Below are 26,799 nucleotides of genomic sequence, written 5' to 3' on the forward strand. Positions count from 1 at the left end.
TAGAACGATCAACGGAATCAGGAACCGGACCGTGCCAGTACCTGCCATGTGCAATGACAGGGAGGGGAACCTGATTACCGATAAATCGCAGGTGGCCAGGCGTTGGAAGCAACATTTCGAAGTGGTGTTGAACGGCGAGGAAGGGAGGAGAGTCGTCGAGGGGAACAGGATAGAAATTGGGGAGGACGGACAAGCTGTGGACCCACCAGCATTGGACGAGGTGAAGAATGCTTGCAAAGAGCTAAAAAACAACAAAGCCGCTGGAAAGGACGGCTTACCGACCGAACTTTTCAAAGTTGGGAGCGAGCGGCTGTGTAGTGCAATTTACCAGATTATCCTAAGGGTATGGTGTGAGGAACAACTACCTACGGACTGGTTGGAAGGACTCATATGCCCTATCTACAAGAAGGGACATAGACTCGAGTGTAGTAATTATCGAGGCATAACCCTCCTCAATTCCGCTTACAAAATTCTCTCCCGTATCCTGTTCCAGCGACTGAGGCCGTTGCAGGAAGCCTTTGTTGGCGAATACCAATGCGGTTTTCGAGTGGGGCGATCTACAACGGACCAGATGTTCACCTTGAGACAGATCCTCGACTAGTTTCGAGAACACAACCTGCAGACACATCATCTGTTTAAAGACTTTCGAGCGGCGTACGATACAGTGAAACGCAACGAGCTGTGGCAAATAATGCTAGAACATGGATTCCCAACTAAACTGATTAAACTGATACGTGCGACGCTCGACGGTTTCACATCATGCGTCAAGACAGCGGGCGAATTTTCGGACGCGTTTGTGACGTTAGATGGTCTGAAGCAAGGGGACGGGCTCTCGAACTTGCTGTTCAACATAGCTTTGGAAGCTGCGATACGATGGGCAGGTGTGCAGAGGAGCGGCACCATCATCACTAAGTCTCACATGCTTTTGGGCTTTGCGGACGACATTGATATAATTGGTGTTAACCGTAGAGCAGTTGAGGAGGCCTTTACGGCTCTCAAAAGGGAAGCTGCGAGAATTGGACTCACCATAAACACTGCCAAAACGAAGTACATGGTGGCGGGCAAAGAGCGTGGTAGTTCTACGGGTGTAGGTGCTGCGGTGGAGATGGATGGGGATACTTTCGAAGTGGTCGACGAATTTATTTATCTTGGTACTCTCGTGACATGTGACAACGAGGTGAGCCGCGAGGTGAAGAGGCGGATTGCGGTGGCGAATAGGGCTTATTACGGATTGCGTAGCCAGCTTAGGTCCCGTAGCCTACAGATCCGTACGAAATTTGCGCTCTATAGGACTCCGATCCTCCCGGTGGCGCTCTATGGACACGAATCGTGGACGTGGAAGGAGGCCGATCGACGAGCGCTTGGGGTCTTCGAGCGTAGAATCCTGCGATCAATACTCGGAGGCAAACTAGAGAACGGGGTCTGGCGCAGGCGCATGAATCACGTGCTGTACGAAGTATACAAACACGCTGATATTGTCAAGCTGATGAAACACAGCAGGTAACAGTGGGCTGGCCATGTAGCACCGATGGCGGATGAGCGACCAGCAAAGATAATATTTAGTAGAGAACCGGATGGAGGCCGACGACTTCGAGGCAGACCGCGCACGCGCTGGATGTGTGCTGTCGACGAGGATGCCAGAGCAGCGGGTGTAAGAGGAGACTGGAGAGTAGCAGCCCAAGACCGAGTTTTGTGGAGACGTATTCTGGATTCGGTATAGGATCTTAATGATCTGTCGCCATAAAAGTAAAGTAAAGTAAGTCGGTGGTAGATTCAACAACAAAAAATATTGTTAAAACATGGTAATAACAAAAAACGTTTGCAAGGTTACAGTAAAAATACCATGTTTTTTATGGTTACAATAGAAAATATAGTCTGTTTACTGTTCTCACCACAAAATACATCGTAAATTTTTTTCGGGTTAATTCATTTTATTTCCTCGAGCAAACTTGGAAAGTACCTATACATATTACGCTACCTTAGCTACACGGAAAACGAAAAGTACCCAAATTCATGTCGTTTTCACTCAACGGAGTCGTTCCGTGCAGGAAGCCAGTTTCGAGTAATTGTAGATTAATTTAATAGTAGGTGTATAGCACTCAGTGTAATAATACGTCAAAAATACTCAACGATGAGTTCACTCTTTTATACTTTATATTGGGTAGTTTCATTCGATTGATTTAACATTATTTGGAAATAGAAAATAATTGAAAAACAATCTATAAAATCTGTCTTAGTATTTATTAAAGTACCTTCCAATTTGGGATCACTGGCTTCATCAATTTTCCCTGTTAGCGCCTCCGCTTCAACTCCATTCTCACAATTCATTTTTAATCTTGTTTTTAATTGACGGCTAATATTAACAAACAGATGCACATAAACCGTTCGTCACATAAAATCACCAACTCAGTGTCAAAACTACCAATTTTTACTAATATTTGCCACTTTCTTGAAATCAATCTCATCACTCGGGTTTTCAATTTTTCAACCAGTTTGATTTTTCATCTAATGCTGGGTTCAAAATACTCAACGTTGGCTTTTTATCAAAACACCACCATTGAGTAAGAGCATGTTTAAAATCTATCAAGTTGAAATGACTCAGCGTTCGCATTGCAAAATTACCCAACACGTAAGTTGAATAATGTTTACATCTTTTCTGGTAGTTTGTACCCACTGGTTGGGTAGATTTTGTTTTCCGTGTAGGTATTCTTTGGAAAGCTACTTCATCATGACACGTAGAAAACAGCTGTCAAATTATTAGAAAGGATCAAAACTCAAAACATTCTCCGTTCGTGATTTCGCATTGCGAATTGTATTTATTGGCTAGAACATTTTATTAGGTAAAAATAATTGGAAATGGTGGACGAAAGTACACGAAAAACGCTCAGCAGTATCCCATTGCTGCAAACAAGGGCAGGACCGCGGGATAAAGAACTCTGGGTACAACGGCTGAAGGAAGAATATCAAGCACTAATCAAGGTGGGTTCGATTGCTCCAATTGCTATTGAAATTATTTCACCCCACTAAACTTATAGTACGTTCAAAACAACAAATCCTCCGACTCGGATTGGTTTCGACTGGAATCCAACAAGGAAGGCACGAAATGGTTCGGCAAGTGCTGGTACATTCAAAATTTACTGAAGTACGAATTTGAGGTGGAGTTCGACGTAGGTTGAACGGCATAAACCTTGGGACAGTATTAACGTTAACGAAAAATTTTCAGATTCCAATTACATACCCAGCGACGGCACCGGAAATTGCACTGCCAGAGTTAGACGGAAAGACAGCCAAAATGTACCGGGGAGGAAAGATATGCCTGACGGATCATTTCAAACCACTGTGGGCTAGAAATGTGCCCAAGTTCGGTATTGCCCATGCGATGGCACTCGGGGTAAGTTTTATAGTTTTTGGTATATTTAGTGTGTTGTAAATTTAACTTGAATTTCAGCTCGCGCCCTGGCTGGCAGTTGAGATACCAGACTTGATAGAGAAAGGTGTAGTTACCTACAAAGAGAAAGGAGAATCTTCTGGTTAATTTTTAACGCTGCATGTTACCATTTTTTTCTGTTTAATACAATAACGGTATTTACTATATAATAATAAACAGGTGTACGCTTCAATCCGCAGCTTGAGACATCATTTTTTTGACAGAAGTTAAAATAAAAAAATGTTTAATGTTGCCTTAATTTCTTGTTTATTTTCTCAATTGTTGCGTCTGTTATTCACTTTCACTTGTACGAGTGTCCAATCATCATCATCAGCAAATTGTCCGTTAGCGTATAGTTCGTCATCAGCGTGCCCAAGTTTTGTTTTGTTATAATCCGACCGTTAATGTACTTTCCCCACTTTATTGGCAAGTTCGTAACCCGTTTCCATCAAATATGGGTTCGAGACCGAAGGTTTTCTATCATTTCCCTTGAAAATGTATCAGAGAAGATTGATACAATTAATCTGTCTATAGAATTTTTATAGGAACATTCGGGAGTAAATTTTATCATTTTGAAATTGCATTGAATACAGGCTTTGTACTCACTCCCAAGTAAAGTGGAGATAGTAAATTTTTCAGTGGTCTGTGGTAGCAATGTCACCAGCCTTCCGAAGCTTTTGAATCGTTGCGTAGGGCATTACAACAGCGAACTGCTCGCGCAGCCGTTTTTCCCTACTATATTTAATCGTTAATCAAAATATTAGTTTAGTTTTGTGTCTTTTTGTAAAGATACTTTAAATATTGTGTAATCTTCATTTGTTTGTATTCTTCCAATTATATGATTTAATACTCTCATTTTAAATTCCGCCGGCGCTCGACCTATTTCACTTTCTGCTTGCTGCAGAACCTACTGTTTGTTATTGTAAAAAATGTTAAGCGAAAGAAACGAAACAACTAAATTTAGAGCCTATCCGGAAAATAATAACATTAGTGTATTGAGTATAAACCAACATCTAGAGCAGAACTAGAACAAGGCGGTTAGAAACGATTCAAAACAGAACGAGAAATGATTAGTAACTAAGCGTGTGTGGTTTAATCACAGCACAAGAAAAACTGACGAAAAAAAAATCCTACTTTAAATGAAAACCTTCTTTGAGTATCTACGGTTCAATAAAATTAGTTCAAAGAGTAAAAAATAAGGAAAACTCAGCCATGTCACTACTGTTTTGTTCTTCTTTTAAACAGAACGGTTCTGTTTGCTATCGTGTTTCAACACCCCACCACTCTATTTTTTATCATTCCACACGTCATTGTTGGTATTGGCCGGTGCCCAAATAGAGCTAAGACGGAATGGATCATACGTTGCGCCTCCCCCAGCTCCGTTGTTTTGATGATCATGCTGCTGCATTTGTTGCTGTTGTTGTGTCTGATGACCATGAGCTTGAACCAGTAGCGTCTGATTGGTGGGTGTGGGCTTCACGGGAGAAAAGCCAGGTGGAGCTCGAAGTGGCATCTGCGATGCTTGTGAGCTTCCACCCGCATTCAGCCAATTGTTTGTCAAACGGGAATTCATTTGCATGGTTGATGACTGTGAAGTTGGTTGCTGTTGTAAATGGGTGCTGCTCGGTTGAGAAAATACTGTTGGGGATGTCCAGGGCGAATTCCAATCAATCAGTGGCGGCAAATTCAAGTCATCGTTCTTTTGAAACATTTGCCAGAGAAGCTTATTATCATCCCAATCGTGTTGATCGATGAGCATAGGATTTAAATCGTTCATAAGAGCCAAGCTGGATGCACTACCGTTGTTAGCTCCGTGCGAGCCATTCATGCCGGCGAAAGCAGACTGTTGCGATTGATAGTCAGTCAACGAACGACCGCTGCCGTTGTTAATGGCCCCGGTCGATCGGAACTGATCGCTAGTACTGGCGTGGTTATAATCAGCAAAGGACTGTGAGAAGTAACTGTCTGAATTTGCTAAATCTACACTGCTTGTGGGCGGTCTAGTGTTGACGACATTTCCGAATGGTTCCCAGCATCTTGGTGTAATTGAGGAAGGTGATTTTTTGGATGTTCCAATAGGAGCCAAACCGGCTCCAACGGTAATGCTCAGCTCCTTTTCCATCCCGATAAAAGTGTCATCCTTAGTTTTGCCAAACAAGCTCGTTGCAACTTTAGGAACCTCCTGCAATTTCTGCTGCTGCTGCGGTTGTTGTTGTTGTTTACTAGACCCAATAGCGGTTGAAGATGTACTTGGTGAGACGAAGTTATTCGCGCCCAAATCGAAAGCCAATAGTTTAGAACTGGTGGACCGGTCCAACGTAGCCTGAGCTACGACGTCACTGAAACGAGCGCGATTTTCACCCCAAACATTGGGCGGTGTAGGAATTTGACTGGTTGGGATGCTACTGCTGGTAAGGAAAAAGCTCGAACCGCCGTTACTAGTACCCGAGGCACCAGATTTGCCCGCACCCGGTGAGGTGAATTGCAGAGCTTGTGCTTTGTGCAGATTTTTAGAGCCCTTTTTGCCTTGATTATTTGATTTACGTTCCCGACCGGGTGTCTTTCCGAATTTCTTCGATTGGGACGAGTCATTCTGGAAAATAAAGAGAGATGATTGTAAAATGTACTCCTTTTAGAACATGAGTTATAATTACCTTTCCGCCATAGTCACCGTACGCGTTGCCATTTTCCTTGCCCGTATGTTCTCTCTTTTCAGAATTCTTGTTTGATTTTCCCGTTCCCTTTTCATTGCAGTGATGATTCTTACTACTGTTGCGCAAGCCACCGGATTCCTTAACCGCAACCGTCGCCATAGTCGAATGTTTTTGTTGCGAGGAGTTGTTGCCACCGGTATTCGATGAGTTGAGCAAGGATGCTCCAGACTCGTAGCCGACCGGGAGGCTTTTGGTTTTCTTGACGTTCGTTTTCTGCACCTGAGACGGTTGTGGTTGATGGTGTAAGGGCTTTGACTGTTGGTGATTAATGCTATGGCTTTGACTGAAGCCCGCTGAATTTGATTCAGGTTTTAAGTCACTGGTACACGTTTTAGACTGAGCGTGATGCTGATGATTGGTCGATGTGTTTGCTGCTTTGGAAGATTTTACAATCTCTGCCGATGCTGTCGCTTTGTAAGCCGCTGTGCCCGATGACGACAACGAGGACGACGTGGATGCCGAAGACATTGTCGATGATGTTTCCGAACTTTCCGTTGTGGTCGAGCTGGAATCTTCCTCGACCGGTTGGCGGTTTCGTTCTTTGGTGCTGTTGCTACTGCTGCTAGGTGCACAGCTTGAGACCGGCGATAGAAGTTGCGTTTCCTCCTTAGGAGGAGTAATTGAACGTCGACTTTTTTGAGACCGTTTGTCCGTTTCAGGTGAAAATTTGTCGCTGGTTTGCTTCGACTGGAAGCTTTTGTTAAGCTTGGAAGTAAAATCTGTCCACGTTTTGTTGAAATTGTTAGCGCTGCCGTTGGAAACTTTCGAATTCGCCTCCTTGGCCGGAATTCGCTTTTTCGAGTTATAATTTTGGCCCTTTCTAGCTTGGTTGTTTTGATTCCCAGTTGGCTTATCGGAACTATCCTCGTTTGCTGTCGCTGAGCTTTGTAATGCAATCTGACGTAGATCCAACGGGGGTTGAATGGGCCCTCTATCACGGGACATATTAAGTACGTGATCTTTGATCACCTTATTCGCGTCCAAAAATGCAGCCATTAGTGTTCCAACGAAAACCAGCGACAAAACACTGATTAGAACAATTCTGAGTATTCCTTCGAACCACGGTCTCTTTAAACTTAAACTACAAGATTCTAACCCATGAGCTGGAACAGTTCCCAGAAGGGTAAAATTTACAGGAAAATTTATGTTAGTGTCAAAGTTCAACGTTCGTGTCACCCGCGCCAGGGTGAAGTCCGGCGAGAATGCTATTTCAATCTTTTTACTCGCATTCGGCTGCAGCTCAAATGGTGCGCAGTCCAACACTTTGAATCCGTATCCTTCACAAAGTATGTCCTCGACACGTATTGCCGAGACCGCTATTGGAACTTCACCGTAGTTTCGTGCCGTAAAGGATCGCTTCGTTTGGATCGACATCCCACTCTCATCCTCGCCAGCACCTGGTTCTTGAAACTTTGAGCACATCTTTAAATGTTTATCGGTAATCTCGAACTGCAACGCTGTCGTAGAACCTGGCTTCCGATTGCCAAATTTAAACTGTGGTACTACAGCTTTCGCCTGTATCCAAACGGCATCGATCAGCGTTAAATTGTTACGCATGTAAAATATTGTCGAGTAAGTCCCCGGCGTTTTCGAAGTAAATTTAACTGCAATCTTTAGGAAAGATTTTGGTTTCACATAGTTCACATAAATGTCGTCGTAGTCGAATAAAAAGAACGAAAATACGTTCTCCTCGCTTAAGCTACAATTTTCACACCCGGACAGTATTTCCGGGGGTAAAGCACTCACATTGTTGCCATGAACACTAACGTCGTGCAGCACAAGGTGCACAAATAAAATTTGATCCGACGGATTGTTAATCGTAATCAGTTTTACTGCTTCCTGCTCGATTTGCAGCGTCGGAAAATGAATATTTTCTGTAAGCAATTTTGGCCACACTAAATCAACGCTTGCGTTAAACTCAAACTTCCTAATCGGATCCGTCGTCAGCTGGAATCTTATACTTTTCCACGACTGTTTCATCTCGGTATATAACCGGAGCTGCTGCAGTAATTTCTCGCTGTCCAGCCTCCGATACTGTTCGTAATTATCCAGCGTAGCCATCCACTTGACGCCAAACGGCTTCGAGAGCAGATCGAAACTACTATAGCAATCCAGTTTGCAAATCACTTTCGGATCGAACAGCAACCGGCCAATGTTGGTTATCGTATTCGGATGAATCACCGGATGACGACTCTCGACGGTGAACTCTATCCCATCTACATCGGTTTTGATGCCTTCGACGTGGATTTTCGATAGGAACGTCGAGTGGGCCGTCAGATTCAGCGAGCAGAGTTTTCCCTGTAAAAGAACAACAGATGAGTTAAATTGAGGCTCTGCAACATTTGTACTCGCTTAATAAAATTCCTAATTAAAAAAATTGCTCGATTTATAAAGTTGCTCAATTTTTCTTACTTAGGACTTAGCCTAGCAGGAAGGTATGGTTGCAAAACAAAAAGCTTAAAATTACACTCCATTCCATCCATTCATATATTATTATTGTTATTTACATTTGATCATTCTTGCGATAACACTCATGGCCTTCACTAATCTCGATCGTTCAAGGTGCACGTCGTCATTACTTGCTATCACTCATCCGGATATAAATTGAGGAACCCTATTCGTTAATAAGTTGGAAAACCAGTAGAACATTTATTTGCTTCCAATGACTCCCTCTCTATTTATTTAAAAAAATTTGAGATTTGAGTTTTTAATATTTTAATTATGTAATTTGCATTAGCTAGCCTTAACCCGCAAATCCACTCGCGTGATTGAAGCAAATATTGCGGGAGCTGGTATTAGAAAATAATAATATTGTGCTGGTATTAGCAATATTTGTTTTAATCACATAATGACCGTTCAAAGGTGAATGTTGACGTGAAACCGGGCTCCATCAAAGGTTAAGGGTATCCCATATAGTAAGTAAACCTGCTGTAAGCAGGTTATTTAATAATAAAGTAAACTGAACTATATCGCTTTCAATTAAAGCATGTTAATCAATCAGCATTGTTTGCATCAACAAGAAACCACTGCTGGTGGTAATAACTATTATTCAAGCAAACGCTTATCGCTCCGTACAATCACTCAATCATGTCACAAAGTAAATAATAACAATAACCACAAAGCACTCAACGAACAAATGCTTGACCGCAATGCAATCAGGTTTATGCTACGAACACTACAAACCGCGCGCGCGTTCATAGCTGCACCGTTATCAACCTAATGAGACCAAAATAATCGTATAGGAACAAGCGGACTTACCGGAAAGCAGTTATCAAATCGCAGCAACTCCCGATTCAGTTCCAGCTTGCCGACCGCCGTGGTAAAACTGATGGGTGTCACAATCTCCTCGTAGTCTGTCGTTATGCTGAACTGACCCCTGTAGCTGTCGGTCGTACTCGACTGAACGCTGATCTGGAAAACGATCCAGTGTTTTGGTAGAATTTGCCTGCAGAAAATTAAATTTTCACCAGCGTGGGGACCACAACCGCGCAGGATTACGGTTATGGTGGACGTTCCCTCGGCACCGTCCGAAGTGATGGCGCCCTTCCAGTGGCGTATGGGGATCTCCACCGGATTGGCATTGAAAAAGGCGATCAGCGTTTCGCCGATTGTTGAGATCGGTAGAATACCAAAATCGAGCTCGCGCTCGTCCAAATCTAGACGCTCGTAGTCCGCAGCGGGGCGAGGGTTCGTCGTCGAGAAGGGCAAAATACGTTTAAGTTTTCCGGTATAACTGTAGACTGGCAGATCGAAGTCTGACATATTAGTCATCAACCGGATGTACGTGGCAATCGATCGGTTCAGGTTATCCGTCAGAATGCGCGATATCCGCAGGAGGGTTTCTTCTTGTCCAGGATGAATAACACGTGGCCGAAATCCTTCGACACGGAAATTCGTAGAACAATTCTCAGGTACTGTAATATTGGAGATACTAAATGGCACACTGAATTGATTTTGCACAACCAGCGGCCGTGGCACGGCGAGTTGTGAATTTTGCTGGTCTTCAGTGTCTTCGCCGGTGAAAGTGAGAAACTTTAGCGCGTCTGCGTTGTACTTAAGGTTGCCTTTCAAAATTAGACAAGCAAAATAAATCAAGCAGTTGTATATCACATCATTGGGAGAGTCACTCAAGGTGTAGTGCGCATAGAAAATTCCCGAAATTTCTCCATCCACACTGACTTTGGACGAATCAATTTTAACTTGGGCGACGGGATGCAGGTCTTCCGATATAACGTAAAACTTTACCGCATGTGTCACTTGTAAACTATCCGCCTGGACACCCATTTGTTTAATGTGGACTTTCCGATTCCCGGAGTTAATTAAATTCAGGTGTATCCGTGAGATATTCCCATTAGTACCACCTGTGTCAAAGCTAACGAACGGTACCCTGGAGTAGATTCCAGTCTCTTTGTAGATTTCGATTTCAATTGGAACCACAAGCATTTTATCCACCAGCGATGGCTCCTGACTTCCGCCGGAGATCTTAATTCTGACGTATGCCGTGTAGTTGCCGGCTTCTTTACCATAAAATCTCACTCGGATCACACTTCGTGTGCTATGCGGAGGAATTTCCCATAATGCTTGAGGACCTTCCTGGGCCCCACTGGGCAGTTCGAGCTGAAAGTTTCCTCCGCTGCTATAGATTTCCATAATTTGCAGCGGAGTGTCATGTGGATTATACATGGTAATCTCCGGCATAATCGTTGCATTCAACGGAGCCACTAAGTTCACAAGAGGTCTGAGCCGATACGGACATTCCCTGCCGATACCTTTAACCTGGTATTGCAGCAGACCAAAAGACGTATGAATCTCAATTGATCCGGCTGTGGCTCCCAATCGACGAGGTAGAAATACTACGTTGAAAGTAGTATTACCCTCCGGTGGAATAACCATATCTTTGAAGTATGAACTGTAGAAAACGGGTGTACTTCCGGAAATAGATCCCAGAAATACACTGCGGTTTTTGTGTTTATTGATCAGGATCACCACCTGATTGTGCGGATCGCCAATAGAACGCTCGACGAAATCCAGCAAACTAGGTTGGAAAACCAAGTTTCCCACCAGTTCTGGACTCGTCTTGTCTCCTGCTACTGCTGAACCAATTGTTCCCCGTACAACCCCATCATTATGCTGAAACATTTCGTCCATTAGTGTTTGTGATGAGGGTGAGAACATCTCCTGTGCGCCAAAACTAATCTGTTTATTTTGCTGCTGCTGCTGATCAGACGAAGGCTGTGAACGAACCTGTTCTTCCAACTGTATCAAGATCAACAACAGGCTGAAAATGCGTACCGATAGCCTGCTGCTGGCCATGTCTATATATTTTCTTCTTGCTGCTTCCTTTCTGATATACCGTCTCAAAATGTTTAATGCGTCCTAGTTTCGCTGGCAAACAAACACTAGGTTCATCATTCTCTATCTGCCTTGGATTAAATTGCGTAAATCTCCTGCCCAATTCTGCAATGAGAAATATCCTTCGCTGTTCAATCTTACTGCTGCTGCTTGAGTGGTGCAAGCGATATGCTGTATGTAGTGCAAAAAAGATAAAAGAAAAAGAAACGTCATGAAGAAGTCCTCCAAACACACGCGACAGTCTGGAGGAGATCAGCGCAATTTCTTACCTTTGCCTTCACTTCCACGGGTTTTCACTGAAGCAGGAAATACTTCCGATCGGAACTATAAGCAGTACTTAATGATATGATGCAAATTTTAGACACTTTATCGTGCCCTCAAAACGGTTCCTCTATTTTTTTCACTGTCGCTCACTCAGGAGTAAAAAATCGTCCGTCCGTGTCTTATCGTTGCTGCTGCTTCACTTTAACAATGCAGGCTTTTTCTTTCGCTCTTCGTGCTGAAGAACCGCAAAAGAAAATTACGCACATTTGAAAGACAACTGGTATCCAGGGAAGGCATTATTTTGCCACAAGAAAAATACCAGTTTCTGATAGGACGAAATGCTACTCTCCAGCTTTAATATTATTGCCACAGGGTACTTTATTTTGCAAATTGCCGTGCTACCAAGAATACATTTTCTAACATCAACTTTAAATGCAGACAAGTTATTCATTGGTTTCGTCATAATAACAAGTTTAAAAAAAACTGTTTCAAAGTCTCGAATAAATATCGACAGTAAATTTCTATAATTTTATTTCACTTTTTTGTAAATGAATGATATTAACGTATATCACATACATTCAATTTAAACATAAAAAGAATCAAAATATTTCTGGCAGCAGTTCTGATTTTACTTTAGGAATTTACAGTAGGGACATTACATTTCAGTTGTACCACTTCTACTGTTTGCTTGCATCTCGCTTACGCTCGTGCGCTTAAACGTCATTTCACACAGGGCGTCAAACACCGTCAACAGGACGAAACGGCGCAAGATTGCGTCTTTTCGTCAACCATTTGAAAAGAGCGCGAGTAGTGAATAAAAATTAATCCTGATTCAATGTTCTTCCGGGTAAACCGTTCATTATTCGGGTGCCAGTGCCAGTGGTGTTGGTAACGCGTCAAATACATGGTAACTGACAGTTTTGCCAACCCCGTGGTTCTTCCAGCCCGTGAAATATTTACGATGTATTGTACCACATATATAAGATATACGTAACACTCAGGAAGAAATCTTCCAAAAAAGTTGGTACAAATGAACTACTCGAATGGTACCACCACATACATAAGACATACGTAACACTGGCGTTTTTTTCTGGTACACGTTGCCCCATAGTACTCCGTACCTCGCCCTGTCAAACTGCTCGATAAATAATGAACAAAATGAATTTTCTTTTTCTCGAACCCCAAAGAAAATCCCATAAGGAACTGTCAAAAAGTTATTTACAAAATCAATGCAGCATTTTTCGAGTAGGTACGAGACAAATGCAGAGCTGCGCAGGTACACTGCCTTCGAAAACAACTCAAACAGTGATTTTATGCAGGGTGTGGTACCATTCGAGTAGTTCATTTTGTACCAACTTTTTTTGAAGATTTCTTCCTAAGTGTTACGTATGTCTTATGTATGTGGTACCACGCTCTGAATAAAATCACTGTTTGAGTTGTTTTTTCGAGGCAGTGTACCTGCGCAGCCCTGCATTTGTCTCGTTCCTACTCGAATAATTGATTTTGTAAATAACTTTATGACTTATGGAATTTTCTTTGGTGTTCAATAAAGCCGAGAAAAAGAAAATTCATTTTGTTCATCATTTGTCGAGCAGTTGGACAGGAGGAGGTACGGAGTACTATGGGGCAACGTGTACCGGAAAAAGACGCCAGTAGTAGGTATGTCTTATGTATGTGATTGTACTTTCACAAAAAAAATGAATGCAGGATATTTTCAAGAAAAAGAAGAAGCAACACCCGCAACTGACAGACATCTAATCCCTTGCGCCAGATGATATCGGATATCACTTCAAGCGTTTACACTACAGTGAGCTGATATGATTTGACATTTGCTTTGGCAATTGAAAAGAGAAGAAACCAAAAACAGGTCAAAGCTAAAACAAGACAACAAGAGCAATGGGATTAGGATAGAGATCTCAGCTAGTTGGCTCGTACCAACGCGAACTCTAATATAAAATTGTCAAAATGTGCGGGATGAAAGTATCAAAAATATTTCCTTCCTTTTTTCTCGCATGCAACGCGAATTCTCGCCAAACATGTGAAAAGGGCCCCTGTGCCACATGTAAACAAGCCACAATTTCGCGTTTTTTGACGATTACAAGGTTAATCTGCTCATACAAATAAGATTGTTTGATTAAAAAAAACTTCTTCTATCAACAAATCTTATTTGTAAGAATAGACTACGCTTGTAACTATCACAAAACGAAAAAATTTGGTTTGTTTACAAATGGCACATGGGCCCTTTCCACATGTTTGGCGAGAATTGCGAAATTTGTAGGGTTGCGTCAAATGTTTGTTGGCCGTGTTGCCAACTGCTGGAAATGTGGTTATTATTGGTTTTCGAACATGATATCCGCAATAGCATGTAGCCGAAATGATATCCGCTAACAGCTCGATTGTATGGGGTATCAGGTAATATGGACGGTGATACCACATACATAAGACATAGGTAACACTTAGGAAGAAATCTTCCAAGAAAGTTGGTACAAAATGAACTACTCGAATGGTACCACACCCTGAATAAAATCACTGTTTGAATTGTTTTTGAAGGCAGTGTACCTGCGCAGCCCTGCATTTGTCTCGTTCCTACTCGAAAAATGCTGCATTGATTTTGTAAATAACTTTTTGACAGTTCCTTGTAGGAGATTCTTTGGGGCTCGATAAGGCCGAGAAAAAATAATGAATTTTGTTTATTATTAATCGAGCAGTTTGACAGGGCGAGCTACGGAGTACTATGGGGCAACGTGTACCAGAAAAAAAAAACGCCAGTGTTATGTATGTCTTTTGTATGTGGTGATACGGTTTCGATAGCACGAATCGCCTGATATCAGGTGATATGCGGTGAGTGTGAACGGGGTATAAAACACTGCTAAAAAAGTGCTGTAACACTGTAAGTGCAACAGATGCGAAATATTACAATCTTTGCATGCTGCATTGAGAGTTGCATTTGCTTCATTGCAACAATGTGTGCTGCTTGGGTAGTCTGAACAAGGCATTAAGAGAAACTTTTAACAATTTCACATCACAGCTAGATCTGTGTATCTCTGCCTTGGAGCAGAAGGCAGACGATTACAAAGTAATGCTGGAATCGATGGAAAAATCCATTTCACCACATGAATCACCCTTCTCATCAGAACTGGCAAGTGAAGTAACCGACACTATTGATATAGATCATATTTAAAATTAAAACGTAAACAAATTAACAATGACAGCAAAAATTTATGTATGATTATTTATATTAGGCTACCCATTTTTATTGATTGAAGCTTGCGTTAAAAATTCTTAAAAATTTGAGTCTGGAAAATAACAACATTTTTTGTACACATTTGTCATGTTGAACATTTCAAAGTGGCTTAATGCGGCAGAAACAATAACATCGAGCTGTTTGCTGTTCTCTTTATATGTACGATTAAAAAGTCGTTTTGTATACCCAAATGGGTATTCAATTGGATTGAAAAACGGCGTATATGCCGATAAAAGCACTACTTGAATACCTAAACTACGTGAATATTCAATAATAGATCTATGACAATGTATTCTTGCACCATCTGATATCCACACAGAGTTTTGTCCAGGAAACTGATGAACTTTGCCACCCAACGCAAATGCTTGGCAACATTCAAAAAACGCTTTCGAGTATTTCCATCGGTGATAAATGACTTTAACAAGCCGTTTTGTCCCACAGAACATAATAATGAAATACGCGGTCGACGTTTATATTCTCCACGAACAAGTACGATCTCACCAACTGGTCTGTATCCTTGGGGTATGGTACTATTGATATATTGTGAAATATTTCCAATATTCAATATTACAAAGTATTTATCGTTGCATTCTTTATATCTTAGCTCATTGAATTTAATTTATCGTTGGAGGGTTGGTAATTGACAGATAAACGAGAAATATCAAAATATATCAACCAATATCGAGTAATATTATCGAAATATTTTTCGTGAAAATAAAGGTGTCTAGCCTCTAGGCTTAAGGTGGTAGTGTGTAGAAGCCACCACATGGTCGATTACGAATTTTCAGCGTAACTAGACTCGGGAATAGTTAATGCGTTATCTATGAAAACACTATTATATGTTTTTATCACCATAACAAACATGATGATATGTTTTCACAAGTGATGCATTAACTATTACCGAGTAGTAAGCATTTGAAAATTCGAAGTTGACCACGTGGTGACTTGAAGTCGGCCATTTATGGCTTCGACGCACTTCCACCTTAAGGACCACCAGTCAAATCAGACCGATGGCATGACAACTGTTTCCTGAAGCCGCCGTGATGATGATGGCGCTAGTGATTAAAAATATGATCATAAGCTCCGTTCATGTGCCGCTTGTGTTACTGGACGGACTTTTTGCGTGCTCTTAACTATATTGTATGTAGGGCTCTCGAGAACGTGTTGAAACATGTTTGAACGTGACCATTTATGTCCAACACAAAATCCATTAAACGTTCAAAACGAAACAGTTGTTTTTCGCTTTTTGCATTTTTACACACCACTTGCAGCAACAGTTAATCTCGCATGGACGGAGCTTATTCGGCTGTTTTGCAAGCACTGACAGCCTTTTGACGTATAATAGAGCCAGAGAAAAACAGGGATGTGAGTTAAATATGCATTCCTCAGTTTTTATTTATTTTAATAGTCACAATCCTCAGAACTGAATGAGTATCATTTTTAAAAATTAAAAGGCATCGTTAGAGCGATTAAAAATACCAACGAAAACTAATATGATAAGAAATGTATTTGAATGTTTAGTAAGCTCGTGCCACATTTTATTTTTTGAATACATAACACTGTGCTACAGCGATTTAGAACTTTTGAAGTGACCTAGTGTAGGTTGTAGGTCTTGTTGAGTATAACATTCGCTCATACTAGAAATTTTCGAAACACCCCCAAAGTCTGAAGTTATGGTCAAAATACGGTTGTTTGGACCTCAGCGCATATTATATTTTTCAACTCAGTCGTTTATCATCCGATTTTCAATATTTAGGCAGTTTTAGAAAGGGAATAAATAAAGCTTTCAAAATATATACAGGTTTTCACTAATATGAATAAAACATGTTGAGTTATTTATGTTTAAATTTAATTTTTTAGACTTTTTCACTCAATTTTTCAATTTAATTTGAAATTTATAGTCTATTTTTGTAAGAAACATACCACACATATACTATAATTTAGAAAATGTTTTCAATTCCGAATCAAATGAAAGTAGTTTTGTGAAAATCGGTTGATATTTGGCTAAGTTATACATTTTTGAAGAAATCTAGAATTTTTGGCTTCTATCGCATAATTATTTCACGGAGCTACAAATGATGAAAAAATGCAAGAACTTTTGATGTGACTTAGTGTGGGTTGTAGCTTTAGTCAAGTGTTACTTGCGCGTTTACTTGAAGTTTTCCAAAAAATATGAATTATGGTCAAAACCCTGTTTTTTTATTAGCTCACATTTTTATGTTTAATTCGGTTATTTTATAAGAGATTTTTTATGTTTTGGCTGTTTTGGAAAGGCAAAAAATAGAACTCTTGAAACAAATAAATATGACTAAAGAGTTAACCTATATGTGATGAGCAGTTTTCAATAAAATAAGATAATATATATTAAATAAAACAAGATGATTTATATTTTTTTCAAATTTTACCTATATGTGATGAATAGTTTTAAAATAAATAAGATAGTTTATGTTATTTTCAAATTTTTCCAAATTCATTCGCAATTTTTCACACATTTTTATAATGAACGAGCTGCTGTAAAATTTGAAAAGTAGATTTAGTGCCAAACGTAAACAGTAAGTGTTGTTTGTGAAAATCTGTTATAATTTGGCTGGGATATGACTTGATGTTTTCCATCACTTAGATTACATCAAATCATTTCTCAGCTAAAATATAACAGATTTTCAATAACAACACCTTTTGTTTTCGTTTGGTACTAAAAAAAATTTTCAAATTTTACAGCAATTAAAACTCCTTCATTACCAAAATGTGTGAAAAATTGCTAGTAAATTTCGAAAAAATTGAAAATAACATAAACCGTTTTATTTTTTTTTAACTATTCATCACATATAGGTAAACTTTTGAGACATATTTATATGTTTCAAAAACTCTATTTTTCGCCTTTCCAAAACAGCCAAAATATAAAAAATCGGTTGAAAAATAACCCTATTAAACATAAAAATGTGAGCTAAGGTAAAAAAACAGGGTTTTGACCATAACTTATAATTTTCGGGGTATTTGAATAACTTTAAGTAAACGCGCAAGTAACACTTGACTGAAGCTACAACCCACACTAAGTCACATCAAAAGTTCTTGCATTTTTTTATCATTTGTAGCTCCGTTAATTATGCGATAGAAGCCAAAAATTCTAGTTTTCTTAAAAAATGTATAACTTAGCCAAATATCAACCAATTTTCACAAAACTACTTTCATTTGACTCGGAATTGAAAACACTTTCTAAATTATAGTATATGTGTGGTATGTTTCTTACAAAAATAGACGATAAATTTCAAATTAAATTGTAAAATTGAGTGAAAAAGTCTAAAAAATTAAATTTAAACATAAATAACTCAACATTGTTTTATTCATATTAGTAAAAACCTGTATATATTTCGAAAGCTTTATTTATCCCTATTCTAAAACTGCCTAAACATTGAAAATCGGTTGATAAACGACTGAGTTAAAAAATATATGCGCTGAGGTCCAAAAAACCGTATTTTGACCATAACTTCAGATTTTGGGGGTGTTTCGAAAATTTCTAGTATGAGTGAATGTTGCACTCAACAAGACCTACAACCTACACTAGGTCACTTCAAAAGTTCTTGCATTTTTTTTTTCATTTGTAGCACAGTGTAATAGATTTCAGAAGTACAAATTGTTTTACTCCTATACTCACGCTCGTTTTGTAGTTGTTATTTCAAATTTAAATGTTGAATACATCATTCATAAGGAATGTCAAAGAACATCTTTTAATAATTTTAACGTAGCGGAACATGAAAATATTTGTAATACTCTTACGCCTTTTTGTTAGTTCATGTTATTGTGGCGCCAGCACTAAATTAAAGCTCGGAAGTCGGACTCCCGACTTCCGAACTTTCTTCCGACTTTACAAACACATAGAACAACTGCGTGCTCACACAACATGAACTGCGGGAATGATTTCAATGTATTTGTTTTTGTAAGCCGAACTGACAGCGCAGTGGCGGCTGAGATGGTTGCAGTGTTGCGAGAACAACAAAAATAAACATCGGAAGTGAGCCTGACTGCCAGTTCATCATGCGACGTTTTGATAATTTTTATTTAAATGCACAATACAATTGAAGAAATGAGAAGATTTTAACTTGAATTCAACTGTTATTGTTTTAGCGTGTAAATTTTTGTTTTGTTGTTTTGTTGTTCCTTTCTGCTCGCTATTTTATTATGTAGATGTAGTGAAATCAAACAAAAACTTAATTTATTCCCGTTATTCTTGCCGTAGTTCTCGTAATTCTGAATGAAAAGTGTACATTTTGTCTGACGACCTTGAAATCATGCTGCCAGGCATAGGAATGTTTGGTACTGGTGAAATCACCAAAGTACTGGTTCCGATTCTCCGTGATAAAGGATTCTGCATTGCTGCTATCTGGGGACGTACGTTGAAAGAAGCAGAGGAAGCTGCTCTAGAGCTTCAGATTCCCTTCTATACTGGTAAAGTGGACGATGTCCTGCTGCGCAAGGATGTTGATCTGGTATTCATCACTTGTCCCCCTTACTTGCATTCGCAAATCTCGGTGAAAGCACTTGGAATCGGTAAACACGTCGTCTGTGATAAACCGATGAGTTTGTTCCAAGCGGATGCATTGAAGATGGTCCGCGCCTGCCAGTATTATCCATCGCTGATTTCCATTGTGAATCATTCTTTGCGATTCTTGCCAGCCATAGGGCACATGAAGAAAGCTATCCAGGAGGGCTATCTTGGTCCTCCGGAACAACTGTCGTTAATTGATGTTAAGGTATGTTTATTTTCTTTAAGTGTAACTGTGATGAATTTTAATTTGATCGATTTACAGGTTAGAATGTGTTCTCTTTTCCACAACAAATTTGACTGGTTGTGTGATGAAACGATGGGTGGAGGCGCTTTGAATCTGGTCGGCAGCCATGTGATTGACCTGGTTAAATTTCTAACAGAGCGGAAGGCAGTAAAAGTGCATGGAGCGGTTCGAACATACGTCAAACACATAGGCCAGATTAATGGGATTCGACAGATCACAGCACCAGATTTTTGCACTTTCCAGATGGAGTTAGAAAACGGTACACTAGTGACAGTCAATATTAATTGTCACATTTCGAACAATGCCTTCCAGCAGGAGGTAGCTGTCTACGGTGGCGAAGGTCATCTCACGGTTCGCGGAGGTGATCTGGTAGGACATAGAGCTGGGGGAGAACCCGTAACCATCAAGGAAGAAATGTTGTACGTTGATGTGCAGGATTTACAGTTCGCAACATCGGAAACTACATTGCCTCGACCGTACGTAAAGGGACTTTGTAAAATGGTCGGTGCCCTGCGGGACGCTTTTCATCCTACCAAAGAAGCAACAGGATGGATAAAGGAACCAGTTCAGGCTGCTGCCACATTCGAGGATGGCCTCTATGTACAGGCGGTACTGGACGCCATCCGAAAGTCCAGCGAGGAGCGTTGTTGGGCCAAGGTACAAATCTGCACGGAATCACCTACCAATCAAAAATTCTTATCAGCGGCTAGAATGACATCTGCTTCTGCCCTGCATTGAAAGTGGGCATCTTAAGAGCAAGAGGGGTGTTCTACGTTTCGTACCTTTATACTTTTTTTGAGACTTGCTAATGTAATGCATTTTAGACGCTTGTTTTTACGTTTATAACACTGTTGCTTGTTTTTGTGCTGCGATTAAACTTTTACACGTGCTTGCTTCTACCGATTATATTTTATTACACAATTACGTATTTATATTGCTGAAATATATTGAACAATATTTAATAGCATTTCAGACTCAGTCAATGCTAGAAAATTGAGAAAAAAATATTTTAACAGAAAAAATTATTTTTTTAAGTTTTAACTATATTGGTTATGCGGTGTATTTTGACGAAAACTTGACAAATGGTGATTTATTTGTTGATGTTTTTCTTGTTCAATGCCACGATTTCAGATCGAAGGTTCTGATTCTCGTTGGAAAGAGTCTTAATGATATCCTGCAATTTGCTAGTTTGTTCTTTATGTCGGTTCTCTAATTCGTCTTTGTCCTGGAAATAGTTGAATATTAAAATTCACTTTGAAACATATTTTTAACTCTACATACGGCAACAGCTTTCTCCAGTTTTAACTTCGCCGCTCTTGGGGATATAGCTTTACTGGATAGTCCGAGAAGTGCTTCCATTCTTGTGCAAGTTCGCTGCTTTTCGTTCAACAGCTCGCGTAGTTTATTCAATTCACCGAGTAGCTCCATGTTTTCTTTTATTAGCCTCATAACTTCACCAGTGTCTTTTTTCTCGCGATTCTTGTGTTTTCCTCCTTTTGTTAGTTTTTCAAGATGTTCCCTCTGTCTAAGAAACTCGTTCTGGACATCTTCATCTCTTGCAAGTGATTTTTGCAGCTCCCTATCTTCTGAGTACCGATGGCAGAGATCTTTAATGCCCCTCTTCAGTTCGTCTGGTTTCTGAATCAATCCTGCGACGTTATAGATTTCCCTGCACACTTGTTGGTACTGGTTCTTGGCACTCCGGAAACGATTCCGCTCTTTTTTCAGTTCTAAATCGGCTCCGTAATACTTATCGGTAAGTTCCTGCAGCTGTAGGGCTAACTGTTTATTACTCTGCTGTAGTTCCTCTAGTTTGTCTTCCATTTCGCTGATAACTTCCTTTTTCTCTTTAATCTCTCTATCTTTAGGTTCAATTTGATTTTTTAACTCGTTTATTTTATGCGTTTGCACCTGTTTGTATTTCTCCAACTCGCCGTTCTTTTTGTTCATATCGTGTAACTTTCTCTCTCTATCCTTTATGATCGCTTCCCTTTCCCCTAGTTCTCCTTTCAGATCTTCGATATCCCGTTGGTGTTGTTTAATAGCTTGCTGGAACCTACCGTGCTGATATTGCAATGTTTCAATTTCTTTGCGATAATTTTCAGCTTCCCGACTAAGTGTTGAAAACTTCTTCTTCAACACGCCAGCTTCGCCTCTCCATTTCATGCAGTTTTCCTCCTCTTCAAGCAACTTTTTTTCGTAGTTTAACTGAAGTTCCACCTTGTTTCGATCGTTGTCCACATCCACCTGCTTGCAGTATTCATCGAATTCCATCCGGCGGCGGTCCATTTCTTTCAGTAGTCCGTCGATAATTTCCTGTTTATTGCTCAATTGCTTCTTCTGTTCTGCTTCCAGGGTTTCTGAAATGAAAAATTGTGTAGATTGATCTAGAGAGCAGTGTTCAACACCAAATCCTACCGATTGTGTCTTGCAGACAACCGGCCGACCTTCTCAATTTGATTTCATATTCTTCTCGCATCTGATCCATACGTTGTTTCAGATTGGTTAATTTCTCATATTCCGTTATAATTTTCTCGTGAAACTGAGCCTCGAAATCCATCATCTCTTTCTGGTGTTCTTCCTTAGCTTCGGCGATACCAGCTGTCATCAGATTACATTCTTCCACGTGGGCCATTTCCATCTCTTCGTTCTTTTTCTGAAAGTTGGAAAAATTATTAGATTTATGCTGTATGTAAAACGAGAATATCATGCCTTTAACTCTTCTATAGCGGAGCAGTAGTCTCGGTGTATGTCTCGCATCTGCTCCGAATGAAAAGCATCTCCTTGCTTCATTTTGTACTGGAACTCCATGATCTGTTGCTGGATACGCATCTCGAGCGTTGTGATCGCGTCATTTTTGTCCACTAAATCTTGCCTTGCAATCAGAATATCCGAGTAAAGGCCCAATTCCGGCGCATGTGGTGCCGTTTTACCTTCGCAGTTGAGGATCGTCCAAATTATCAGTGTTCCATCGGCTGCTGCAGTAACCAGCGTGCTGTCGTTGTACGTCAGGCACATCTTTGTGATGCTGGTATTGAAAAATCGAAAATTGGTACAATTTCCACTTCCATCCACGTTGTATAGGTGACCCTTTTCCGTTGCCACAAACATCAGTGCATCTGAACGTGACATAGCAATGTCGGTTAGTGGGGTCAGCTCAGGGATCTTAAATTCTCGGTTCTAAAAAAGACACAAAGTCCGTAAGTACATTTGAGTACATAGTCCTATGAAAGCTTACGATATCCGATTTACACATTTCTCGTATAAGGCCTGTATTGGTGATGGCGTAAACGGAATTCGCATCACTGGTAAGTGCTAGCGCTCTATAGTGAATCCCTTTCTGAACGATCTCTTCCATTCGTTCTCCAGTAACTACATTCCACTTATAGATTGCTCCGTCGTCCCCTCCGGACGCCAGAATTGCATCATCAGAACTCCACGATAGGCTCATAATCTTCCCGTTGTGTCCTTTAAGAGTCTGGATGACTTCGAAAGTGAAGATGCTTATCAAGCTGATTAGTTTTCCGTGGGCAGCCGCCAACAGATGGCCTTGATTGGAGAACTTGAGCTGCGTGCAGTTTGGGAAATTGAAGGCCTTTGTTACCTTCAGATCGTCCAACTGAATTTGCACCAGCCGGAGCAAATCTATAAACCCAACCGCAGCGAAGAAACCGGAAGGATGCAGGCCTATCACCTTGATTTCGATTAGGTATTTTTTCACCAGTTCTATTTTCATACTCTGATAATTCCAAAGGCGTACCGTGAGGTCTTTTGCTAGAAAAAAGAAAGAACATTGTATTTTTATGCCATTCGGTTTGACAGATAATATCGTAAAGTTACCAGCGGTCATAATGATCGGCTTCCAGGAGCAAACAGATAACCCCACGATACCGCTAACATGCAATGGTTCTCCCAAATGACGGAATACTAGTTCGCTAACCTTCAAGGTCTCCGGTACAAACAGCATACCGATGTATATCTGTGAATGTTTCGTAGCTACAACAATTGTATCTTGCTCGGCATTTACCGCAACGTTCAGAATTTTATAAGACTCCTTATCGTACAGAGTGATCGGTATTCGTATAATTGATTTCTTGATGAATGAATATGCTGATGATTTCTCGAAGACATGAACTTCATTATGAATCGAATAGAGAAAGCCTTGTTCGAACTGCGTTAGGCACAAAACATCACGGTTGTCTTTTCGGGGCCCGGTGCCGTCATCCGGAGGCGGCGAAAGATCTCCTTCTACATCCGTTGCGAGATCGATACTTTGCACCTCATCGGCTCGTACCCTTAACTTAAGTTCTCCAGATTCTACAATGATCAGTTCAGTTTCGGCCGTTCCTGCTGCCAGCGCGTCTGATGTAAGCCATGCAATCGAAGTCACCAACAGCTGGTCCCCTTTTATGGTTCCTATTTGACCGAATCCTTTGTCCGTTTTGTTCATGATCTTCAGCATATAGAAACCACCGACGGCGACAATGGTGGCGTCGCTTGGATTGCATGACAGGTAGTTGGCCTGACCCTGTTGACTGGAGTTCGACGCTCGACCTATAATCAGCGATTCGTTTTTGTCGAACGAAAAGATCGACAAAAAAGTGTCTGGCTCGACGGACAATACAGCGATTCCGCGCGAATCGTGCGTGAAACATATGTTTCCGATTTGAGTGTTTGGGCAGTCAGGTGGCAGTTGAAGGGTTTTACGTTTTTTCAACGTGGTTATCTCGTAGATATTAATCAAAGATTTGCTAACAAAACAATGAATCATAGAGGCTTAGTTGTCTAAAAAAGAGTGGCTCTACTCACTTGTCGGCACTTTTTTCGGACACAGCTATAAATTTTCTATCTGGACTTATAACAAGTCGCTCGGGGTGATAGTTTTCCGGAAACCTAAAATAATTTGGCTGTTATTATTAGATTTTTAACCTTTATTTGGTTGGAAACCTCAAAAACTTCTGCTTATTTGTGGTAAAGTCATGAATTGCGAGCACTCCAGCAACAGGATAGATAATTTCCTGCTTTGCAGTGAAATGCACATTTCCAAAAATGTCAGTACGCAGCCCAAAGACATTCTTAGGCACGATCGAGATCGCTTTCCCACGGGAGTCTTTTTCGTTGTCCATCGTCGAACAAACTCAAAATTTAACCGACACAAAACTTGCGATTCGTTTTCACAGACTGCAATTTTCTCACTGAACCCAAATCGATTATGCTCCCGACGGAAAAAAACGGAAATCAGGCCATTCAAATAAACAACGCCAGTGCCTGAGTAGCAGGATTGCCTGGCAACGAATTCCACCACTGTGTGACGGTTTTTCGCGTTCCGATGCACCACCGGTGCACGCTAGTAGGGGAAGCTTCGAGTATTCGATGCAACAGGTTGGGTTTTAAACGATGATTGACAGGGGCAAAGTGAACTTGGAAACTGTCGATCGATAGTCGCCTACTTTTTGTAGGAGTGAATGAACTTTAATGTAAAGGTTTGATAAAGCGATAGTATAATTTATTAGGATAAAATTGGGAACCATTACACAATTTTGTTTTAGGCTCTTCCTAGCGGTATAATAAAACTAATACTGTCAGCAAAATCACCCCAGTCTGTACGTTTGAGCTGGAACGTTGCTATCCACGTCGCAATGACCACCAGCCATATTAAGGATCCAATTGCAGACATTATAACATCTGTAATACAAGAAGAATATTTGAGTACAACTCATGCTTTTAAATCTCAACTAACCTTATATTTTTCCAAAACGTTTATTTTACAAAACCTTATAACATTACTCATTGAAAGTCAGTTGGGTTATGAATTAGAAGAGTGATTTTGTTAATAATTGATTATTGCAGGTTTCGTTTTGATATGTTTTATGGTTACATAACGGCATAAAAAATGAATCAGTATGTAGCAAGACTCAGTGATCTAATTCAAATTCAAATTCTGTACAAAAAGAAGCTAGAAATCATTACAGAGAAATCTGTATATAAGACAACATTGATAATAAGCAGTGCTCTATTCCTGACATACTATGCATCCAAGGGTTCATAAGGGCGTATAAAATTTTTAACAATTATGAGCAAGCTCAATACTGGCCTGCTTAGGACTGTGAGCTGACCGTCTTCTACTAGACGAAAACTTACATTTTTTAATTTCCTTTTGCTCGTCGTAAGCCGGCTTCCGGAATGCTTCACTGAAAAACCAGCAAGTATTTATTGCCCACACAAAGGGTAGCAGGGCGAATCCAACTATAAGGATATAAACGTTGTTGATTCGTAACTATTTCATATTGTGTTTATACCCACCTTTAAAATACCATTTACACAAGTATAGTTTACGTTCGTTAGGAATTCTAGTCAGATCCATTTTGTACGGCTTAATATCGCTAAAACGAAGCTATCTACTGTGATTAACAATTTTCTCACCGAAAAATTAAACAATGTCGTGTATTTTGCTCATTATGTTTTTTCTACGATGTTCCCGATGTGAGTCAATAACAACAAACTGTCGAGCGATTGACATGATCCGCTTTGTTTCGTAACGTACCGTAACGCTAGCGTTTGTTCGAACCATGCGTACAAATTGGTAAAACTGAAATTGATATTAACCAATCCCGCGAGATGTCTCTTTGACTTAGCATTGAGGGTGAGAGCGCTTAAGGTGCATCAAAAGTTACGTAAGAAAGATTCAAAACTTTCAAAAAAACTCGCCTTAGTTTTGAAGCAACAACGCTACGCTAAGGAACTTTTTGAAAAAAGTTTGCCTAAGAATGAAGCGATAAATATTTTATTACATTGTAATTTAATATTGCCCTCAGTACTTGAAAATAACTCATAATTCAATATAAACAATACAAACACGCAAATATTTGTATTTTTTTAATTTTTTGCCTTGAAGTAGTAGGCCTCGATCCAGTTATCTGCTAAATATTATCTTTGTCGGTCGCTCATCCGCCAGCCGTGCTACGTGGCCAGCCCGCTGTAACCAGCCGTGTTTCATCACCTTGACAATAT

General features: G+C 40.3%; 5 protein-coding genes across 5 annotated transcripts; 2 read left to right on the top strand and 3 right to left on the bottom strand.

Annotated features, from left to right (window-relative positions):
- The first annotated feature begins 2,727 nt into the window (after positions 1-2,727).
- Positions 2,728-3,686, top strand: LOC129729629 (ubiquitin-fold modifier-conjugating enzyme 1). Its single transcript, XM_055688346.1, has 4 exons — positions 2,728-2,979; positions 3,036-3,167; positions 3,224-3,391; positions 3,449-3,686. The coding sequence occupies exons 1-4, from the start codon at positions 2,857-2,859 to the stop codon at positions 3,533-3,535; spliced, it is 510 nt and encodes a 169-aa protein (XP_055544321.1). The 5' UTR covers positions 2,728-2,856; the 3' UTR covers positions 3,536-3,686.
- On the bottom strand, positions 3,671-11,976 carry LOC129729628 (transmembrane protein 131 homolog). Its single transcript, XM_055688345.1, has 4 exons — positions 11,763-11,976; positions 9,400-11,664; positions 6,082-8,439; positions 3,671-6,020 (listed from the first exon to the last, which is right to left on the bottom strand). The coding sequence occupies exons 2-4, from the start codon at positions 11,452-11,454 to the stop codon at positions 4,713-4,715; spliced, it is 5,721 nt and encodes a 1,906-aa protein (XP_055544320.1). The 5' UTR covers positions 11,455-11,664; positions 11,763-11,976; the 3' UTR covers positions 3,671-4,712.
- A 7,169-nt stretch (positions 11,977-19,145) lies between these two features.
- LOC129731227 (glucose-fructose oxidoreductase domain-containing protein 1) lies at positions 19,146-20,755 on the top strand. The gene is made up of 2 exons (XM_055691060.1): positions 19,146-19,749; positions 19,807-20,755. The coding sequence occupies exons 1-2, from the start codon at positions 19,288-19,290 to the stop codon at positions 20,524-20,526; spliced, it is 1,182 nt and encodes a 393-aa protein (XP_055547035.1). The 5' UTR covers positions 19,146-19,287; the 3' UTR covers positions 20,527-20,755.
- On the bottom strand, positions 20,689-25,201 carry LOC129731226 (cilia- and flagella-associated protein 57). Its single transcript, XM_055691059.1, has 8 exons — positions 24,736-25,201; positions 24,598-24,681; positions 23,629-24,539; positions 23,027-23,562; positions 22,501-22,968; positions 22,207-22,444; positions 21,070-22,148; positions 20,689-21,013 (listed from the first exon to the last, which is right to left on the bottom strand). The coding sequence occupies exons 1-8, from the start codon at positions 24,912-24,914 to the stop codon at positions 20,879-20,881; spliced, it is 3,630 nt and encodes a 1,209-aa protein (XP_055547034.1). The 5' UTR covers positions 24,915-25,201; the 3' UTR covers positions 20,689-20,878.
- A 71-nt stretch (positions 25,202-25,272) lies between these two features.
- Positions 25,273-26,307, bottom strand: LOC129731228 (gamma-secretase subunit pen-2). The gene is made up of 3 exons (XM_055691061.1): positions 26,092-26,307; positions 25,930-26,034; positions 25,273-25,473 (listed from the first exon to the last, which is right to left on the bottom strand). Exons 1-3 carry the CDS (start codon positions 26,150-26,152, stop codon positions 25,334-25,336), a joined length of 306 nt encoding a protein of 101 aa, XP_055547036.1. The 5' UTR covers positions 26,153-26,307; the 3' UTR covers positions 25,273-25,333.
- Positions 26,308-26,799: the final 492 nt, after the last annotated feature.

This window comes from Wyeomyia smithii, chromosome 3, assembly GCF_029784165.1.
Source record: "Wyeomyia smithii strain HCP4-BCI-WySm-NY-G18 chromosome 3, ASM2978416v1, whole genome shotgun sequence".
Lineage (NCBI taxonomy): Eukaryota > Metazoa > Arthropoda > Insecta > Diptera > Culicidae > Wyeomyia > Wyeomyia smithii.

Coding starts and splice junctions, on each gene's coding strand:
- LOC129729629 (XM_055688346.1), top strand. CDS start 2,857: ATGGTGGACGAAAGTACACGAAAAACGCTCAGCAGTATCCCATTGCTG. Junction 3,168..3,223: donor AATTTGAGGTGGAGTTCGAC/GTAGGTTGAACG, acceptor AAAAATTTTCAG/ATTCCAATTACATACCCAGC. Junction 3,392..3,448: donor CCCATGCGATGGCACTCGGG/GTAAGTTTTATA, acceptor CTTGAATTTCAG/CTCGCGCCCTGGCTGGCAGT.
- LOC129729628 (XM_055688345.1), bottom strand. CDS start 11,454: ATGGCCAGCAGCAGGCTATCGGTACGCATTTTCAGCCTGTTGTTGATC. Junction 8,440..9,399: donor GATTTGATAACTGCTTTCCG/GTAAGTCCGCTT, acceptor GTTCTTTTACAG/GGAAAACTCTGCTCGCTGAA. Junction 6,021..6,081: donor ACGGTGACTATGGCGGAAAG/GTAATTATAACT, acceptor TTTATTTTCCAG/AATGACTCGTCCCAATCGAA.
- LOC129731227 (XM_055691060.1), top strand. CDS start 19,288: ATGCTGCCAGGCATAGGAATGTTTGGTACTGGTGAAATCACCAAAGTA. Junction 19,750..19,806: donor TGTCGTTAATTGATGTTAAG/GTATGTTTATTT, acceptor ATCGATTTACAG/GTTAGAATGTGTTCTCTTTT.
- LOC129731226 (XM_055691059.1), bottom strand. CDS start 24,914: ATGGACAACGAAAAAGACTCCCGTGGGAAAGCGATCTCGATCGTGCCT. Junction 24,540..24,597: donor TCCGAAAAAAGTGCCGACAA/GTGAGTAGAGCC, acceptor TTGTTTTGTTAG/CAAATCTTTGATTAATATCT. Junction 22,445..22,500: donor CCGCTATAGAAGAGTTAAAG/GCATGATATTCT, acceptor TCCAACTTTCAG/AAAAAGAACGAAGAGATGGA.
- LOC129731228 (XM_055691061.1), bottom strand. CDS start 26,152: ATGGATCTGACTAGAATTCCTAACGAACGTAAACTATACTTGTGTAAA. Junction 26,035..26,091: donor GTGTAAATGGTATTTTAAAG/GTGGGTATAAAC, acceptor ATATCCTTATAG/TTGGATTCGCCCTGCTACCC. Junction 25,474..25,929: donor GCAAAAGGAAATTAAAAAAT/GTAAGTTTTCGT, acceptor CTTGTATTACAG/ATGTTATAATGTCTGCAATT.